Genomic DNA, 21,118 nt, shown 5'->3' with positions numbered 1-21,118 from the left:
TGACTCTGGGCGAGAGGCGCGGTACACCCTAAACTGGTTGCCAGCCAATCGCAGAGCCCATAGAAAAACAAACAATCATTTGCACCTACGGGCAATTTAGTCTTCAATTAACCAACCATGCATGTTTGTGGGATGTGGGAGGAAACCGGAGTACCTGGAGAAAACCCACACAGGCAAGGCCGGATTTGAACCCGGGTCCTCAGAACTGTGAGGCAGATGTACTAACCAGTCATCCACCGTTCCACCATGTAATCCATCCATCCATCCATTTTCTGAGCCGCTTCTCCTCACTAGGGTCGCGGGCGTGCTGGAGCCTATCCCAGCTATCATTGGGCAGGAGGCAGGGTACACCCTGAACTGGTTGCCAGCCAATCGCAGGGCACATACAAACAAACAACCATTCACACTCACATTCACACCTACGGGCAATTTAGAGTCTCCAATTCATGCATGTTTTTGGGATGTGGGAGGAAACCAGAGTGCCCGGAGAAAACCCACGCAGGCACGGGGAGAACATGCAAACTCCACACAGGCGGGGCTGGGGATTGAACCACGGTCCTCAGAACTGTGAGGCTGACACTCTAACCAGACCTCCACCGTGCCGCCTCCACCATGTAATGAATGTATTAATTTAAAATAAATGAATTTGCTACAGGCTGTTACTACGACTCCTCACGGTGTCGTGAAACAGATAAGATAGTAACCTGGCGATAATATGGCGGCTGTCTTTAATCACTTACACACACTGTCTTTTAAGACTTAGCCCAATAAATAATTGCCATTTTAAATCAAACACTTCTACGAGCCTAATTAATGTATTAAATTTGTGACTGAAGCCTTGACTCTTTGATAGAAAAATGCAGTGTTTCTTATTAGTGATGTATAAACAGGCCATTTCAGATTTCTCAATGGCGGCATCCGCTTGAGCCATCTTATTTCTGACCATGCTGAGAACAACAAAAAACAATAGTTCATCATGTCGATATACCTGTCAATTGTGTCAAAATCCTAAGAACGTGTCATTTTGGACGCAGAAATCGAGGAACATTTTAATCTTTGCAGGAAGTACAAAGAAGAGTAGAAATAAAAGTATGCATTCATCCTACTTGTCTGGGTTAATAAAAGCCAAGCCAACTTGTCTTATCTGCAACAAGGTTGCAGCCAGGACGTGGGCTGCGCCAAGCGGAGGTCAACTGCAGTCTGCCGGGTTTTGTCGTTTGTGCTTGGGGGGAAGGAAGCAGCACGATCGTTTGCAAAGCGACGCTCAGACAGGGGAGGTGCGTTCGAAGTGACGATGATGTGGCCTGCAATTCCTATTAGTTGTCACCAAATTTTTTTTAATCCTGTGATTAAAGTACACCCCTCGTAAACAGTTATAGCCAGCGCAGCTGACATTTTGTGGGCCTTCCGCATTGACGCATTTCGGTCACATGGGCAGTCACGTGGGCAAGTCAGCCAATCAGTGAATTTGTTATGACGTGGTTATGTCACATGGGTTACGCAACCAATCGGTGCTTAATAAATACTGTAACAAGGAAGTGAAGTGAGAGCTGTTGCAGCCTTTCTTTCCCAGCCATTGTGCTGTAGCAGCCCGGCTCATTATCATGCCTTGATAAACGTCAGCTGTCGGGCCAGATATAATTGCCGGCGGGCCAGTTATGGCCGGCGGGCTGCTAGTTGCCAATCCCTGACCTATGCCTAACTTAATTTAAATATTTTACCTGTTAGTTCATAACGTCTGTATTTTCACATTCTTGCATGTGTAATACATATAGCAATTGTGTCACATTTAATCGCAAGGTGTTTATGAACACAAATACAGCAAGAAAAAACAGCTGTGTTTGTGTTGGTACCCTCGGAGTCATTATGAAGCCTTGACCTGAAGACCAGAGGCTGTGTTAGGTGAAACTACGTCTAATAGGTACTGTATGAAGGCCCCAGACCATTTAATAAAAGACCTGGGACGATTTGATAATACATACAGTATACTGTATATAATGTAATGGCTCCACCTTATCTATAAGCAGATACCAGTACAGGTTATCAGAACACAGGGATGAGTCAGGATTAGGCTTTCAAGAGACAGACGCCAGTGTTAGTAATCGCTGATGCGTTGTCAGGGTAGGGATCTGAGCCAAACCATATTTGATAACTTTTTCCTGGATTAAATGTCCAGAGTAATGAACATCATTGTGTTTGCTTTGTGTCTTATTTTGTTGCTCAAGTATAAAGATTCTGCAAGTAGTGCATGCTTTAGTGAAGCAGTCTAATGGTAGGATTGGAAGCATAAGCATAATTATTCTGACACGTCTCTTTTGATTGTTGGAGTTGTTGTTGCTTTGACAATGTTTCCATAAATTTGAGAGGTGTAGCCTCTGCGTTAGCAAAGGTTTATTCATTTACTTATTTTTTGAGTGAGCAACTTTTTTTGGTTGCAATTTTCTGCTATGCCGTGCATAATTCTTATCAACTATCATCAGTATCAACAAAAACAACAAGCAAGGTCATAGCAAATTTCTTATTTTGGATATGCCATCTTCAACTTCCACCTTTTAAAATAGTTCTCTGTTAGGGCATGACTTACATGTTAACCTGGGACTTCCGTAGCGCTTCATTTACAGAACTTGCTAGCATTATGTGTTCGCATACTGACTGTTCACATGACCATTTTATAAAGTTCCATGAAGTGTATAAGTCCTTAATTATTGGATAGGGCTTGCAGATTAATTGATTATATCGATCAATTAGTTTTTTTGGGTGGCTTTTGTACAAAAGGCCGTCCCACTGATGTGCAACAAAAAAAAGTTTAAAAGCTTGGAGAAATAATACAATTCCCAGAAAGTTAAAAAAAAAAAAATCTGTACAACTTGTTTTTAAATCTACCATTTGCTTTTTCTATAAGCAAAGTGGGATTAAATTAAAATCTGCAATTATATTTTAGTCGAGAAAATCTGATTCCATTTTAAGACCATAGTGCCCAGCCCAACTACGAGCCATGATGTATTATCCTCATGGGTCTGCCTTTGCACTTTCTTTACACAAGTTGCATTATGTTTGCTTATGAGATCCTTAGTGCTTTCTTTAGACAAGCTGCAAATGTATTATATTTTAGCTTACCAACTTCTCTTTGTTTTATCTCATCAATGTTAGACGATTCTCCTTGATCTATTGACATACATATCTTTGTGTGTGTGTGTGTGTGTGTGTGTGTTAACTCTCCAAAGACTTTCTGGCTACAGGGGTTGGGTAGTAGAGGGTTGATAGGGTCATGTTCCATGATTGATCTGGTCTTGTAGCCCCAGTAATTCAGAGAAATACTGGATCATCCTGTTATTGTTCATGTTCCGACTAAACTAGGTAAAATAATGTTTAATTATGCTCCTCCATCCGCATGGAACACTGTGTAAAGAGCTGAAATCTTGTTTCAGTTTGAGTTTTAAAAAAAAATAAAAAATGTCATACAGACAACAGAAATCAATTGGACAGTGTCTATGTTTTTAATGGTAACTGCATTTACAACTCCTGCGCTTTATTCATTTATGTAAAATCATTTTATGTGTTGTTTGTCGTTTTGACCAGGTCACCATTGTAAATGAGACCTTCATCCATCCATTTTCTAAACCGCTTATCCTCACTAGGGTCACGGATATGCTGGAGCCTATCCCAGCTAACTGCAGACAGGAGGCAGGGTACACCCTGAACCGGTTGCCAGCCAATCGCAGGGTACATATAAACAAATAACCATTCACACTCACATTCATACCTACGGACAATTTTGAAGTCTTCAATTAACCTACCATGCATGTTTTTGGGATGTGGGAGGAAACCGGAGTACCCGGAGAAAATCCATGCAGGCACGGGGACAACATGCAAACTCCTCATAGGCGGGGCCGGATTTGCACCCGGGTTAAATGAGACCAGTCTCGCATAAATAATAATCATAATACAAAGAAGAAGAATCAGGCAATTCAGAGTTTTCTACTGGTGTCCATGGTGCATCTGAGGCAGGAGAAGAATCTTCAGCAAGCACTATTTGCATGTTAACTGGTCAGATTTCCTTTTGGAGCTTTCCCATTCAGAGCTGCAGACTGTTTTTTTTCCTGGGATGTTGTTAGGATATGGTTGAGAAAGCTTCTTCTTGACTTTGGTCCTTCTGTCGGGAGTTGATGTCCATGGAGAATCTTGACTTTGCTACGAAGTTATTGCCTAATGTTGGGAAGCACAATAATGGCAAGGAGATGTAGTTTGTTTGTCTTGGTGGGTTTCATGTGACTGAAGTCTAAAATGACAATTTCCTAGATTTTACTCCCCCCCCCCCCACTATTTAATAAGATATTTAGCTGGGATAGGCTCCAGCAGCCTGCGACCCTAGTGAGGATAAGCGGTACAGGAAATGGACGGATGGATGGGTAGTATATGCAAGTGTATGGATTGTGTCGCAGTTTGCGGCACATTGGACCCCAAAGCAGCAAAGCAGGCAGGACGAATCTAAAAAAAATAACTTCCAAGAACACAAAGGAGGAAAACAAGGCCCACATAAAACTAAATACTAAATGAACAAAAGTCTCAAAGTAACAAAGAAACGAGGCATAAACTCGCCACGGCATAAAACAAAACATGAAGCGAGACGCATGACTTTCCGAAACAGACTACAAACGACAACGATCCGACAAGGACTGAATGAAACCAGGGAACTAAATACAAGCAAACTGACCAGACAACGAGGAACACCTGGAAAAGACAGGAGTGGCTGGAAGGAGCTGATTGGTTGACACAAGGTAGAGGGCTGATGAGAACAGGTGGAGACAGAACAAATGAGCAGACAAGACCTGAACACGGAAAAGGAAAACCTGACAAAACATGAGACCAACTAAATCTAATCAAAAAGTCAACCAAAGCACAGATCAGGACAGATTGTCGATAGACACCCTTTTTCTTCTTTTGTTGTCTGTTGTGGTAATAAAAGCAGCATTTTCCTTTTATAGGTCCATTTCTATATTAGTCACATTCTAGTGACACCTTTTTTTTTTTTTTTGTTTATAGTTTTTGTATTGTTTCTAAGCGCAGCAAGCCCTCATGTCATCATGTGATCAGCACTGAGTTAACTGATTCCTGGAAGCAGTCCCTGCAGCGTGTCCCGTTCTTTCTTATCATGTGATGGACAACATTGGATTACAGCAGACTTACCCACAAGTATGTGTGTGTGTGTTTGTGTGTGTGTTTGTTGGTTGAGAGAGAGAGAGAGAGAGAGAGAGAGAGAGAGAGAGAGAGAGAGAGAGAGAGAGAGAGAGAGAGACCAAAGGTAATTCCTGATACAAAAAATAAGTTTGCATGTTCTCCCGTGCCTGTGTGGGTTTTCTCCGGGTTTCCTCAGGGTGCAGCCTGCCTCTTTTCCGAAGATAGCTGGGATAGGCTCCAGCACGCCCGCGACCACAGTGAAGATAAGCAGTACAGAAAATGGAAGGATTTGCAAAATGTTTTCATCTCATCTTAGTCTGTAGTCTCACTGTTCGGCATTAGTAAATTGGCCTATTCCCAATGTTTTTGGGAAGCTGCCCTCTGTTACTCTGTACTTGACTATTTGCGTTTTTCGGTAAAGTGGCCAAAAACATCTAAAAATGTATTTATTTTTTTTGTCCATGGCAAAATACTGTTGCGGGCCACATTGTAGTTATGGCTTCCCATATACTTATAATTGAATTATCGCCTCATATAGATACAATAAATTGATGTATAACTAGTTTAGAAATCATCTCTTTAAAGGGGAGGTTTGCAGTTTTAAAACCACTAGCAAGATTTAAATACTGTATAGCCTTTCTTCACAAATGATCCCAACCCCCTCAAGTCTCTGACAATAGCCATGCCCCTCAGTGACATGCATGAGCGTAATTCTCAAACATGGCCATTTATAATGGCTTGCAATTATGAATGTGTAATTGTGATAAATAGTCACAGTAAACGTGGTCTGATAGAGTGTTGCTATAACACAATAAATGTTACCGGTTTGAGGTTTCATTTTTTTAGACTGTGCAGTCAATTACAAATAAAAAAAGAGGTGATAAACGTAAAATTCCACATCATTTCTGAATTCTCTCAGCTGCCTCAGGTCCCTCTGTTCTGCTTCTGTTTGCTAATCTTATGCCCAGTTTTTAGCAAATTAGGGATGGGGATTTTTGTTTTGTTTCCATAGGTGGATATTGCAACAGGTTCAGCAAAGTTCCTGAAGCTCAAGGTAACAGGTCACAGCAATGCTGCTGCGGGATGCCAGAGACCAGCTGTGAGAGTGCCCGCTAGTGCATGGCATTGACAACTCGTCAGTCAAGCTTTCGGTCTTTGATTGGTTGTTCTTCCTCAGGCACAGTGGTTTCTTAAAAATAAAATTAGGGTTATACAATGGGGCCAGAGAGAGATGATGTTTTTTCAGATTATTTTACTAATGTAGTATTTTCAGGTTTATACTAAGTTTCAACAAATATGACAAAACAAATGTTTTTATTCCTAAAACTGCATGTTCCCCTTTCACTTGAGAAAATTAATGGTTACTGTTGGCCGCAACAATACCAAAAAGATCATCGACCAAACTTCTGCAGCGTAAATTCTGCCTTCACCCTCATTCATTCAAACACAAATTTACCAGTAGTTGAATTAGATTTGTGATTGACAGTCTGCGGGAGCCTATACTTTAATGGTGGTGCCAGTGTCTGCTTTGGCCTCCGATAGTTGCGTCAGACTTACAGTAAACACAGCATCAAAACCAATAAAATCTGCAACAACTGTCGCTAAACCCATCTACTATCGCCAGTTTGTGTTGTGACCCTATGGATATAGCAGTTTCGGGTCTGTAAATACCAAAGCACTAACTGTTGCATCAGCCCAGCAGGCTACAAAGCAGCAGATTTTCGTACAAGCACAGGCCACCCCAGGAATGTTTGCACGATCGCTGTAAATCCTGGTCTTTGCTGTTTACTCAAATGTTCATTGTTTTTCACCGCAACAATAATTCTACAAGATCATCATCATCATAATAACTACTATACATCATGTATCTGCATGCTTAGATGTGAACTGATAACAGTACTTTATTTTTAGTTTTTAGTTTGTATTATACAGTATTTGTTTTAATCTATAAATAAAGGTGATTATAGGGAGTGCCAATAATTTACGAATATTCGCTTGGTATCTATCCCCCGCGGATAGCGAGGGTCCACTTTATCCATCCATCCATTTTCTGGTCTGTTCTGTTCTGTTTTTAATGGCAATTGTATTTACAACTCCTGCGCTTAATTCATTTATGTAAAATCATTTTATGTGTTGTTTGTCTTTTTGTAAATGAGACCTTCATCTATCAATTTTCTACACCGCTTATCCTCACTAGGATCGCGGGTGTGCTGGAGCCTATTCCAGCTATCTTTTAGCTCTATTTAACTGTGGTAATTCAGATCAGGAGGGTTATCAATCCCAATGCTGCTTTGAAAAACTGCTTGAAAAATGTGTATTCTGTTTCAACTGAGCCTAAAGGGCAAGCCTGTTAAGCAGCTGATTCCCTATTTTAGTTCAGCGTGTGGATGGCAGCGACACAAAGACAAAGATGTGTTTGTGAGGCATGCCCCAATTCCACATGCCCCCCACTGGTGGGATAAGAGCTCTGTCTCACCTGCAGGGCTTGCCACCAGGGAGGGGGAGGGTATGCGGGTGCACATGCCAACACAATAATCTTTTGGTTCAGCTTCGAATGCTGGAAAAAGTGTTGTCTGAAATACAGCTAAGAAACGTCATGCTAGAAAGCCCCAGTGAGATGTGGTTGCTCTATTCGAAAAGAAACCTGTTGTCTAAAGTGATACACAATTAGCAAATAATTAAGTGAGTCACAAATGTGAGACAAGATCAATTCTGGATTTCATAAAACTGGAAAGCATGATTTATTCATAAAGTAATTTTAAAAATAAATAGAACCCTTTTTGAGCGATTTCAAAGCATTCCCACCAGATAAAACAAATACATATGAGAACTGTGATAAACTAGTGTTTGATTTGTTTTTTAAGAGACAATTTAAAACCAAAAAAAAAACTTTTTGGGCACTTGCTATTATTTTTTTTAACATTTAACCGAAGAACTTCAGGCATGAATACAGCAATTCACTCTGATTTCTACGTACAGTAGCATATGTTGTTAAATGCTGATATTTTCTACAGTAGACCCCTCTAAATTCAAGCCAAATCCATTCCAGGAGAATCTTTGATGTTCAAGCACTTCGACTTGTTAATAGATTTGCCGTAGCGACACCCCCGACTTGGAGGAGAAATACAGTACATTTTCAAAACTGCACGCGTGGGTTGGGCTCGAGTATAAAGGCAAACTGCGTGCGGGATAGCCGCAGTGACATCAGCGCGGTTGCAGCCCGCGCTAGTATAAAGAAGCCTATACTCCTGCTGCCATGCCTAGAGGACAGCGCAAAGGCTTTGAATTAACAACTCAACAGCCTACAATTAGCCACCTTTCTTTTCTAAATGCAGCCATTTCTGCCCAAGTGCTTGACTGATTGTCCTACAGGGACATCGGAATGTGGCCGTCTATTTCTTCCGTAGTCCATATTCAAGTGGCCTTGTGCAAAACTGCCATTGAATTTTTAATTTGTTTTAATTTGATCGTGTTTTTATTTTTGAATATGGTTTTATTTCACCCCTCCTTGAGCTGTCACCTTATTGTGGTGGAGGGGTTTGTGTGTCCCAATGATCCTAGGAGCTAAGTTGTCTGGGGCTTTATGCCCCTGGTAGGGTCACACATGGCAAACAGGTCCTAGGTGAGGGACCAGACGAAGCACAGCTCCAAAAACCCCTATGATGACAAACAATTCAGGAAGATGTTTTCCCTTGCCCGGACGCGGGTCATCGGGGCCCCCCCTCTGGAGCCAGGCCTGGAGGTGGGGCTCGAAGGAGAGCACATGGTGGCCGGGCCTGCACCCACGGGGCCCGGCCGCGCACAGCCCGAAAGGGTAACGTGGGTCCCCTTCCCATGGGTTCATCACCTGTGGGAGGGGCCATAGGAATCGGGTGCAGTGTGAGCTGGGCGGTGGCCGAAGGCAGGGACCTTGGCGATCCGATCCCGGCGACAGAAGCTGCCTCTAGGTACATGGAAGGTCGCCTCTCTGGCAGGGAAGGAGCCCGAGCTGTTGTGTGAGGTCGAGAATTTCCTACTAAATATAGGCGGGCTCGCCTCCACACACAGCTTGGGCTCTGGTACCACTCCTCTCGAGAGGGGTTGGACTCTCTTCCACACTGGAGTTGCCCACAGTGAGAGGCGCCGAGCAGGTGTGGGTATACTTATGCCTGTACGTTGGGGTTCACCCCGGTGGACAAGAGTTGAGGAATGCTCATCAAACACCTGTTTGGAACATCCCACAGGTGAACAGGCTAATTGGGAACAGGTGGGTGCCATGATTGAGTATAAAAGGAGCTTCCCTGAATTGCTCAGTCATTCACAAGCAAAGATCACCTCTTTGTGAACAAATGCGTGAGAATATAGTGGAACCGTTTAAGGACAATGTTTCTCAACGTACAATTGCAAGGAAGTTAGGGATTTCATCATCTACGGTCCATAATATCATCAAAAGGTTCAGATAATCTGGAGAAATCACTGCATGTAAGCGGCAAGGGCGAAAACCAACATTGAATGCCCGTGACCTTCGATCCCTCGGGCGGCACTGCATCAAAAACCGACATCAATGTGTAAAGGATATCACCACATGGGCTCAGGAAGACTTCAGAAAACCAATGTCATTAAATACATTTCGGCGCTACATCCGTAAGTGCAACTTGAAACTCTACTATGCAAAGCAAAAGCCATTTATCAACAACATCCAGAAACGCCGCCGAGCTCATCTAAGATGGACTGATGCAAAGTGGAAAACTGTTTTGTGGTCTGACGAGTCCACATTTCAAATTCTTTTTGGAAATTGTGGACGTCGTGTCCTCCGGGCCAAAGAGGAAAAGAACCATCCGGACTGTTATGGATGCAAAGTTCAAAAGCCAGCATATGTGATGGTATGGGGCTCTGTTAGTGCCAATGGCATGGGTAACTTACACATCTGTGAAGGCACCATTAATGCTGAAAGGTACATACAGGTTTTGGAGAAAGATATGCTGCCATCCAAGCAACGTCTTTTTCATGGACGCCCCTGCTTATTTCAGCAAGACAATGCCAAACCACATTCTGCACGTGTTACAACAGCGTGGCTTCGTAGTAAAAGAGTGCGGGTACTAGACTGGCCTGCCTGCAGTCCAGACCTGTCTCCCATTGAAAATGTGTGGCGCATTATTAAGTGGAAAATACGACAACGGAGACCTCTTACTGTTGAACAGCTGAAGCTGTACATCAAGCAAGAATGGGAAAGAATTCCACCTATAAAGCTTCAACAATTAGTGTCCTCAGTTCGAAAACATTTATTGACTGTTGTTAAAAGAAAAGGTGATGTAACACAGTAGTAAACATGACCCTGTGCCAGCTCTTTTGGAACGTGTTGGAGCCATAAAATTCTAAGTTAATGATTATTTGCTAAAAACAATCAAGTTTATCAGTTTGAACATGAAATAGCTTGTGTTTGTAGTGTATTCAAATAAATATAGTTCGAACATGATTTGCAAATCATTGTATTCTGTTTTTATTTATGTTTAACACAACGTCTCAACTTCATTGGAATTGGGGTTGTAGATATAAACATTGATGGAAAATGCAGACCCTACTGGGTGTGGTGTGGAAGAAGGGTGGATGTCGGCGTGACTAAACAACAGACTGGAGATGGATAAATAGCTCGCTCACGGCACATAATAGTTCACTGAGTCAACTAAGAAATTAAGATGCAGAAAGTCTACAGCAGTCAGCAGGCTTTGGACATGATCCTGAACCAAGTCAATCCTTGCGACTCCGATGGAAAGAGTTCATACTCTGAAATGTCTTCTGGTACGATTTCCTAAACATCCTATTTTCATTTGCTGATTATGGCAGCTGTGTTTTAGGAAAAGATGAAAACAATCCTAAATCAATACAGAGGAAGAATATTTTGGAATTACAATCCAAATGATATCTTTGCGTAGAGTTCCAAACTTGGTTGAGGTTTTCAAGCTCACATCATTTGGATATTTTATTGCTCACATCTTAAAAATAGGATCACTCACTGCCACCGGAAAAGAGAGGTCGACTGGAGACACACACCGGGCCAACAGAGAAGGCAAAAGATGGCACAGTGTGGCGTGAAGAACAGGTCGGAAGGCATCTCTATCACAGCCCAATTGAATCTGAATCTTGAATTGAATCTCCGCAGATGGAGAGCCTACTGCGTTGGTCAGAAGAACAGTGTCGAGTCGCTTACAGAGTTTCCTCTGTTTCGTCACTCTTTGTATGCTTCGAAATATTCAGGAGTGGACTCTTCAGCATGGACGGCCCTCCCTGAACTAATGGCGTTCATTGCCTTCCTCCTCTTGCGTGGGGTGATCAAACTTCCATCACGGCGTGACGCTTGGTCACCAAAACTGGGAAACCCACTGATTGCACGTCCTTTATCGGGCAAGCACTGGCATGGAGGAGAGACGGGTGGACTTTCTGGTGGAGCTTGCAAGCGAGCTTGCTCAGTCACATGTGGGAGCCAAAAGGCGAATAAGGACAACCTTCTTCGGCAACAACCTCCCATACCTGGCCAAGGGAAAAGAGCAATGACCACCATTAAGCTGACACGTATTGAGCGCTGAGTCACTGGCCTCTCAGCATCCTGTGGGACATTATGTAACTGTGGCAGCAGCTCAATAAAGCTCCTGTCAAGGATCCTGCAGGTTAGACGCAGCCGACTCAGGGATTGTGCATAGGTGAAAGGTTTCTGTCCAGAGTCATGTCCACAAACCTTCACAGTCAGGCTTGTGTCTCATCAACAGTTCACCACAGAGCTTTGAGTTGTACTATACTGAATGGAGGTTATTTATTTTCAGTTTGATAAAGCCTGAAAAACTTAGATGCATTTAATAGTTTTATTGAAATGTCTATCCATACATATTCTATACCGCTTATACTGTTCACAGCTGGAGCACATCCCAGCAGACTTTGGGCAAGAGGCACATTACACCCTGGACCGGTCACCAGTCAGTTTGCAGGACAGACAACTATTCACACTCACATTCACACCATCCCTGAGTGGGAACTGAACTCACGCTGCCTGCACCAAAGTTAGGTGAATGTACTGCTACACCATCATTATTAAATCCACTATTCCATTTTCAAGTAATTCTCAAAATACAGTATATGAGTAGTCTGCTCTCGAGCTGTTGAATGGATGGATTTGGCCTAATTTCTAAGAACATGTATGCCCTCAGTTTAATGTTTGCTGAAAGCATAGCGGGTCGCTGAAAATAGGGGATGCCATTAGATTGGACTAGTCTTTGTCACTGTGCTGGGACATTGTGGGCACCCAATCTGGGCTCCAGAGATGAATCCCTCAGCACTAGCATGATGGAACCGAAGAGAACGTGACATTGCATTTAACTATTGCATTTTCTGTTGTTTCTTTCTCTATTCCAATATACAGTTTATTTAGACAATCTACTATCTTGAGCACATTGCTTAGTTTGCCATCCCTTGTAAACTGATATATAATGTTAAAACTACATGCGGCACTGGATACAATATTACGTCGTACTGCATCCAGACTGTGTTAAGATTCCTGTCATTCACGTAGCATTGTTTCATTCCACTGTTATTCAAATGACTTTCCATATTTATTGGGTTCTTCGGTAACAAAGATGAGTCACATTGTGTTATGGTGGGTGATGTTATGGTGCTTTTTGGTCATATATTAGAGCTGCAAACTATTTTGCAACAGGAGGTGGATGTATAATTGGTTCAAGTTGGTCCCTGGCATCAACAAGTCATTATGAAAGCAAACTGCCTGAAAATGATGGTTTGTCTGATTTTTCTCAAAGGGTTTGCGTTCTAGCGCAGCTCCCTGTCCTCTGTTTGACGTCACACATGGCCAGGGGTTCACTCTAAAATAGCTCTCACGGCTAAGTTAGGAAACTTAGGGAGGCATGTTTAAAACAGCAAACAATGTGGCCGGCTGTAATTCTTTCTTCACATGCAAAGAGGGCTGTTTCAAAGCTTGCACCAGGTTGAGTCAGCAAGATTTATTTTCTCCAATGCACCCAAGGCTTTGCATGGTTGAATCACATGCAATGTTATCAAAGAGATCGAAGCAGTTTCTGCTCTTGTGCTCTGTTGACTCATGTGCACTGAAGACTGCTCAAACTGTATGAATGATTTCATTTTCATAGCACTCCCAGAGTATAAATCCATTAACTGTTATTTTTGGCAATCATCAGATATTGTCAATGTCCACAACCAAAGTCAATTTTGATGTGTTTACCGTCTTCCCAATAGCCTCAAATCCCTCCAGGAATTTGGTCTAGAGGTCTCAGAATTTTGCACTTGTCAAGTACTATGATTTCTCTATGAATTTTTCTTTTAATAGCATCATAATTGAAACAAATGTCTCCCAGAGTAAAAGTAGAGGAAATATAAATCCACAATATGTGCAATATGTAGTCATTCTTTGAATTTATTCATTCACTTGCAGTCTTGCAACCAGCACTGAGAATTCACCCAACCTTTAAATGGCCATTTGCTGTGGAGCATGCTGTTGTTTGTATTATTGCTGGAAAAACTGGACGTAGCCTATACAACTGTGCGATGTATAGACTCACATCAGAGAATAGTGTTTCATATATAGACTACCAGTGCAGTGGTTTGCCTGTTTTGCCTTGCTACATGTTGTGTCACTATTGGGCATGGTCGTGGAACACGATATGAGTCCATTGGTCAAGTTACATGTTGATTGAGAGAGACTGTTCACCGGGTTACTCACATCAAATGTTTCCATGAGACAATAGTTTAATTAGCCAACATACACATGTATACTGTACAGTACAGGTAATAGTAGTAAGGAAAATACATCAGATTCGCCAATGGTAATAGCTTACAAATTTCCAATTAAAGGCAACTATAACTTTTTTTTGTGGCTGAAGACTTCACCTTGTATTCAAAATGGTTCTTTCATTGCTCATCGCCAGATCAAATTCCCTGGAGCGAGTGGGAACAAGAATAACCATTCGCACTCACATTCATACCTACGGACAATTTTGAAGTCTTCAATTAACCTACCATGCATGTTTTTGGGATGTGGGAGGAAACCGCAGTTCCCGGAGAAAACCTACGCAGGCACGGGGAGAACATGCAAACTCCACACAGGCGGGGCCGGGATTTGAACCCCGGTCCTCAGAACTGTGAGGCAGATGTGCTAACCAGTCGAGCACCGTGCCGCCACATGTGAGTCATTTGCTCCTAAAATGTCCTTGACCAGTGGTTGGCTTGCATAACGAAGCAGTCGCTGACTAGAAATAAAGGTTTTTGTTGTTAAGTGCCACTTAGCTGTGACATTAGTAACACTGGACCGTTGCATTACTGTCATTGATAACACCTATTGTTACATGCATTGTTTCAATGATTTAAGGTTAAAAAAATCTTTATACTCAACATCAACCACTGCCGAGTCATGACTCTGTGATTGTGACATGGAATGGAACTATAGCCATTCAGGAAGCAACGTGAAGCTCGCACTGTTGCGGGACTTGAGTGTGTGTGTCCCAAGTCATTCACCACAATAGAAATTACCAGGAGAAGTGTAGCTAACATCACATTCTACTTCTTCAACTACTCCTTTATATTTTCCATCAGTCTGGATGTCCTGTTGCACCGGGCTGCCTCTCGCTGGTCAGTCTAGGCACTATGCCAGGCAAAATTGACCTGACTTGACTTAACTTCACTCTCTCCCTTCTCTTACAGATCCAAATGAGCCATTGGTCCAAAGTTGTGTTCTCGCTGTTTGGGTGCCCCAACGTAGAGGCAGCAGCACCTCTCCATTAGTGGGTCTTGTCCTTGTGATGAACCAGTTTCTGTGTGAGGGTGTTACTTGGTTTGGTGTCCGGTTTGTGAAAAGTTAATAGGTTCTTCTTTGTATAGTGTTCATATACGGCGCCACAATTTTGGTCCCTCCAGTCTTGTTGCCTCACATTCAGTACTTCAAAAGGATGCCTTTTGCCAACATATATTTTTTTCTATTCACTTTATTTACTTACCAGATGATATGTAGGTTTAGTACTTTAACCAAATTGGTTTAGAGGTTTGTATGTGCCCTGCGATTGGCTGGCAAACAGTTCAGGGTGTATCCCGCCTCCTGCCCGATGATAGCTGGGATAGGCTCCAGCACGCCCGCGACCCGAGTGAGGAGAAGCGGCTCAGAAAATGGATGGCTAAATTGTTGCTGCTGTGTGAATAGTGACATGTAGCCCAGTGAATTATTGCATGAACAGTGACTTAAAAGCCAGCCAAGGACTCTCGAAAGTCAGACTGTGCGGAAAGAAGCAACTTAAATAGCAATGCAAGACACAATAAAAACATGTAGGTAATGAAAGCCCAACTGGTTTGGATGCCTGGTAATTCTACACAACGTTAACTTGGTCATCCTTTATTTATTCATTGATTTATTTTTTGTGTGAAATGTCTTGGTTGTCAAGTTGCCTAATATGTGTTTGGTTTCTCTTCACAGATGACACGTCATCTAAAGAAGTCAGCAGGGTATGTTTTGCCTGAATGTACTCTATGTGACATGACACTTGAATCTATACTTTGAAAGTTTCATCTGATTTCTCAGTATCTGCATTTTCTGTCTTAAAGGGTTGAATTGCAACTCATTACCCTGTTAAAAGGCTTTGTGTATATATGTTGGTTGGTACACATATAGCTGTAACCTATGTGGAAAAATCTGTAAACACAGGTTCGTGAAAAATGTCTTAACTGGACAGTTGGAGAAAATTCCCTTGTGCAGCCACACATAGCTCACACCTTATTCTGACGCCTCTCTGCCCACAGGAATCACTGTCTCAGTCCGCTTAGTGGAGTCCATGACCTCAATGAAAGGGACTTACAAACCCATATATGCAGAAAAAAACGAGGGTCACTCAACCTTTTGGTGCGTCATCCATACGTCTGTGCAAACAGGATGTGGGAGGGTTGAATGGATCCCTGGAGGGAGGCTTTCTAGTGTGCCGCTCTCCTTGCCGCGCACCCTCCCTGCGGGCGCAGACATGACAGGTCTTTGGCCCTGTGCAAGGCAGGAGGTCTGCCTCTTACATAAGCACACTTTTAAGAAGAATGTGAGCATCAAAGCTCGCCAGAGCTTTAATCAGAGCTGTGGGGCTTCGATGGCCCCGTCTCGAGATGCAGGGTAGGTGATCCCTCAACTAGAACGCAGTGATGAGGGAGCATTTTAAAGGTCAGATGACAACGATGTTATGGGGTCAGTTAAAATTCATATTTGCATTGTTTATATGTTATGGAATACAACTTGTACATGCGCGTAACTTCCAGCAAGTTTTCAACCATAGTTTAGCTAAAAATTTGGTTTTTATGACGCATATTGAGTCCTCCCCGAACATACCCGAAGCTCAAGACACCGGGGTGTGGTTACTCTATCCACCGCAAGGGCTACCAGAAGTGACGTTGCAATTGCCAAACGCAGCGCGCGACACTCTATACGCAATGGCGAGCAACGTGTTGGAATATGTGTAGGAGGAGGATTTCGACGTACAGGAGCACCCAACTGAACTTGGCATCGTCAAAGGGTACATGTTTGAGCCGATCAGGTGGTCGGAACCTGACAGTGACGACGACGGGCAGCCAAGTAGCAGCCGTACAACAGAAAAAGAGAGTGGCCACTGGCTCGATGTGACGGTATGTCAAAAGCATCTCTTTTTATACAGTCATGGCTTGAAATAATGCCACCCCAGGAGTGGCAATATTTTTGGGCACAACTATACATATTATATATTCATATATGTTTCAGTGACACGGCACAAGCTTTTACAAAGGATGCAGTATTCCTATATATTGTGTGCCCCTCATTCGAGTTGCGTTATAACACGCCAGACAGAACGTCTGTTGGCTTGTCATATAGGAAAAAGTACAGATGACAGTACTGAAAAGTACTGTGTGGGTCTTTTTTTCCTACTCCCCAGTGCATAGTAACCATAATACAGTCATAGGTAGATACAGGGAAAAGCTCACCTCTTGTCTGCGCCGCTTCGCTGGTGCATCGTGGCGGCGGCGAGATTTAGTTCTCTTACTGGCGGTGGAGGTCCCGATGGCCGTAGGAAAAATAGTTGACATCGCAGCTCGTTTCAGCCTCTGCCTAACTACACCTGTGTATCCAATGCTTTCTGAAAAACACGCCGGTTCGAAGTGATCGGCACATAGTTTGGAATGCTTGCTAGGCACCCATAGCTGACCACCCCATAGCTGACTTTCACTATCCACTGGTCACGTATTCCTTCTTCACTTGGAAAGCCAAAAAAAAAAAAAAAACTCTTCATACAACAAATATACAAGGATGAGAACAACAGCATGGAACAATAGCACACGCCGAATAAACAAGATGTTTGACTTGTGTGACGTCACAGCGCCGGAAAGAAACAAAGACCGGAAGGCGCGGGATGCAAAAAGCAGCAGGCGCATTCTGCATCATATTTTTCGATTTAACTGCTGTATATCTGCCATATAATCACTTCTAAATGGCAGATGTGGTTTGTAAAGGGGTTCTAGAGTTATCATGAAACATTTTAAAATCTTTGTCCTCTGACCTTTAAGTGTGAGGATGCGGATAATGTTATGATGAAAGGTTCTCCCTTTGCGAATGGTAGGAAGATAATCCTAGTTCATTCAATAACAAAAATCCTTAAATGGACCTTGCAGCTGTTTTCCATATATTTCATTGTTTACTCAAAGTGGATGGTAAGGAAAGCAATTTCTTTGTGTTGTCCAGCAGTACCGGGATGCGAATATGCAGGGTGTGGTGTATGAGCTCAACAGCTACATGGAGCAGCGCCTGGACACTGGAGGAGACAACAAGCTACTGCTCTATGAACTCTGCAACATCATTAAAACAGGTACATGACTGCATCGAGGTTATTTAATCTGCTTGCATTACAAAAACATCAACCTTTGTTATTTGTGTCGGTCCCTCTAATAGACAAATTAGTCGCCGGGTGAGTCAGCCACTTAAGAGAAATAAATGCCTCGTTTAGACACCTCCCTTTCCCATCAAGAAAAAAAATTGGTAGTAGTAATTGTAATTATCTGTAGTTTTATAGAAAATGGATAGATGGATGCTAACCACAATATAAGGATCTGTTCAAGTGAAGCTATCAACTTGATCATCTCTGATCATCTACAAGCACTGACCTGTGGAATTCTCACTCTGCTAAACTGATCACTTGTATCTTCTTGTTCCTGCAGCAACAAAAGCTGATGGATTTGCACTTTACTTTTTGGGAGAATGCAACAATGTAAGTACTCAGGAATTAATCTGACACCATTTGTTAGCGCCCATATTTTTGTGTTTGAGATTTTATTCTCACTTTGTCTTTTCTTTCCCATGCTTCCACACAGAGTTTGTGTTTGTTCACCCCAAAGAGATCCAAGGATGGTTCCCCTAGCCTCGTCCCCTCTGGCCCCATCGCATTCGGGACAACCATTGCAGCTCATGTTGCCAAGACTCGCAAAACACTTTTAGTAGAAGACATCATGGGGGTAAGGTTGATATCAGCAAATCCATATTAAATTATTCCCGATAGGGACCAGTCGAATTTTGTAAGAATTTAGTAATGCGCAAACAATGAGGACCTGTGATGACCTGTGTGTCCCAGGATGAACGCTTCCCAGATGGCACAGGGCAGGACTCAGGGATCCGCGTTCATTCTGTCTTGTGCCTCCCCATCCTCACTGCCATCGGGGACCTCATCGCCATCCTGGAGCTGCGTCGGCACAGGGGAAAGGAGCCCTTCAATCTCAGCCACCAGGAGGTCAGTTCCACCTAGAAAAAACAGACGAGATTGGAAAGATGGAGCCGAGCATGGTATTTAAAGAGTGGAATTCAGATTTCTTTATTTTTACATTATAGGACTTTCTATGAAAGAAATAATTCCCATAATACAGATGTATATGTAGTTTATACAGTTCTGACTAAAGGTTTTATGTAGAACAGTGAAGTGAGGCCAACCCCATGTATTTTTGCCGTTGACTTAAAAATAATGAGATTCATGCAATTTTTGCAAACAAAGGGTTTGCTTCTAAATTAAGTCTGTTTTCCAATACTTTTGCTTACCTTAAAAAAATGTGTTTCATTATGAATACTAATGTTGTTTTGTAAGTCGTTAACCTGATCCAGATAAAATCTGACCTGTTGATCTCTTGTCTCATCATCTTTTGATTTCAAACCGCCTTAAAGCCACAATGAAAAGATATCTGTTCAGCATTTCATACTCCCCCTGGTCTAATCTAGTCTGTTTTTTTAACTTGAGTTTTTAATTTATTTTTAGCTCGATTTTACTGTTTGAGTAGAGAGTCCTTGGGTGCTTTGAAAGGAGTCTATAAATAAAAGGTTTATTATTATTATTAATATTATAAACTCAAATGTTTTTAGTCGACAGCAACTATAAAGGCCTCACTGTCCCAGTGTGAATGAAACCATATTAGCATGACTGTTCAAGGTAATTATTTCACACAAAAATTTAACCGGTTTAGCATATTCAGAGAATAGGTTGGTAGGATCCACAGAATACATCGTCATTGAAATATCCCTTGAGTTTTGCTGTGGTTGACAAGCTCACAATCCCCTTGAATCAGACTGCTAACAGCAGATAAATGCAATGAATTAGCTTGTTATTTTAGTGAAAAAATACAATCCATCAGGTTAAATATGAGCACAAATCAGCAAAATGATAAAATGATACTGCATCTGAAGCCACCCAGGAAAAATTCTATTACCATGACAGAATTTGATACAATTGACCAAAAAACTGTAGAGAAAACGGTTCAGCAGCTGAAACTATCAACGAGCTGTCTTGACTGAATACCATCTGACTTTTTCAAAGCTATTGCGAAGTCTGTGCTAGCTAATTTGCAGAAAATAATCAATTACTCACTTCAGTCAGGCGAATTTCCTAAAGCTCTTAAAGTAGCTGCCATTAAGCCTCTGCTAAAAAATAGAGCGCTGGACTCTTCCATGTTAGCAAGTTGTAGACCTATCTCAAATCTCCCTTTCATAGCCAAGACTGTTGAGAAAGTTATTTTTAATCAACTCAGGAATTTGTTGAACTTAAATGGGCTTTTTGAAAAAATTCAATCAGGGTTCTGAACTCATCACAATACAGTACTTGGGTCTCCTCTTATCAAAGTGCTATATTATATAAGGTTGAATACTGACTCGGGAAAGGTGTCAGGTCTGGTCTTGTTGGACCTCAGTGTGGCTTTTGATACGGTAGATCATACTATACTGCTGAACAGGTTGGAAACGTGGGTAGGATTAAATGGAACAGTCCTTAAATGGTTCAGGTCCTACCTGGAGAAAAGGAGTTATTTTGTAACCATTGGAAGTGTTCAGTCTCATCGAATGGCAATGACCCATGGGGTCCCTCAAGGGTAAGTTCTTGGTCCCCTCCTGTTCAGCCTGTATATGCTACCCTTGGGTCAAATTCTTCAGAACTTTAATTTTGAATATCATAGCTATGCAGATGACACACAGTTATATCTAGCAGTGTCTCCAGAAGATGACAGTTCAATTGAGGTTTTGTGTCACTGTCTAAAACAGATAAATATCTGGATGAGCCAAAATTTTCCTCAATTAAACCACAACAAAACTAAGATAATTGTTTTGGGCAATAAAGAAAAGCGAATTGCTGTTAGTAAATACCTGGAGTCACTCTCTTTAAAAACCAAAGACCAAGTCCGAAACCTTGGTGTTCTGATAGATTCCAACCTGACTTTCAACAGTCATATCGAATCAATTACTAAAACTGCCTTTTACCATCTGAAGAACATATCCAGAGTGAAGGCTTGCATGTGTCAAGCAGACCAGGAGAAGCTCATCCATGCTTTTATCTCAAATAAACTTGACTATTATAATGGTCTTCTGACTGGGCTCCCTAAAAAGAGCATTAAACAGCTGCAGCTCATTCAGATTGCTGCGGCA

At 42.2% G+C, this 21,118-nt stretch overlaps 1 protein-coding gene across 13 annotated transcripts in view; it reads left to right on the top strand.

Annotated features, from left to right (window-relative positions):
- Positions 1–21,118, top strand: part of pde10a (phosphodiesterase 10A) — a 96,990-nt gene that overhangs the window by 54,521 nt on the left and 21,351 nt on the right. For 3 of the 13 annotated variants that reach the window (XM_061789076.1, XM_061789073.1, XM_061789078.1), the window contains 5 exons: positions 15,641–15,669; positions 17,912–18,035; positions 18,385–18,434; positions 18,538–18,678; positions 18,795–18,950. In XM_061789076.1, the coding sequence (XP_061645060.1) occupies positions 15,641–15,669; positions 17,912–18,035; positions 18,385–18,434; positions 18,538–18,678; positions 18,795–18,950 (500 nt within the window). The other 10 variants (XM_061789077.1, XM_061789074.1, XM_061789079.1 and 7 more) reach the window with 8 other exon arrangements.

This window comes from Phyllopteryx taeniolatus, chromosome 11 (assembly GCF_024500385.1).
Source record: "Phyllopteryx taeniolatus isolate TA_2022b chromosome 11, UOR_Ptae_1.2, whole genome shotgun sequence".
Classification (NCBI taxonomy): Eukaryota; Metazoa; Chordata; class Actinopteri; order Syngnathiformes; family Syngnathidae; genus Phyllopteryx; species Phyllopteryx taeniolatus.
This window is presented reverse-complemented; position numbering and strand designations above follow the sequence as displayed.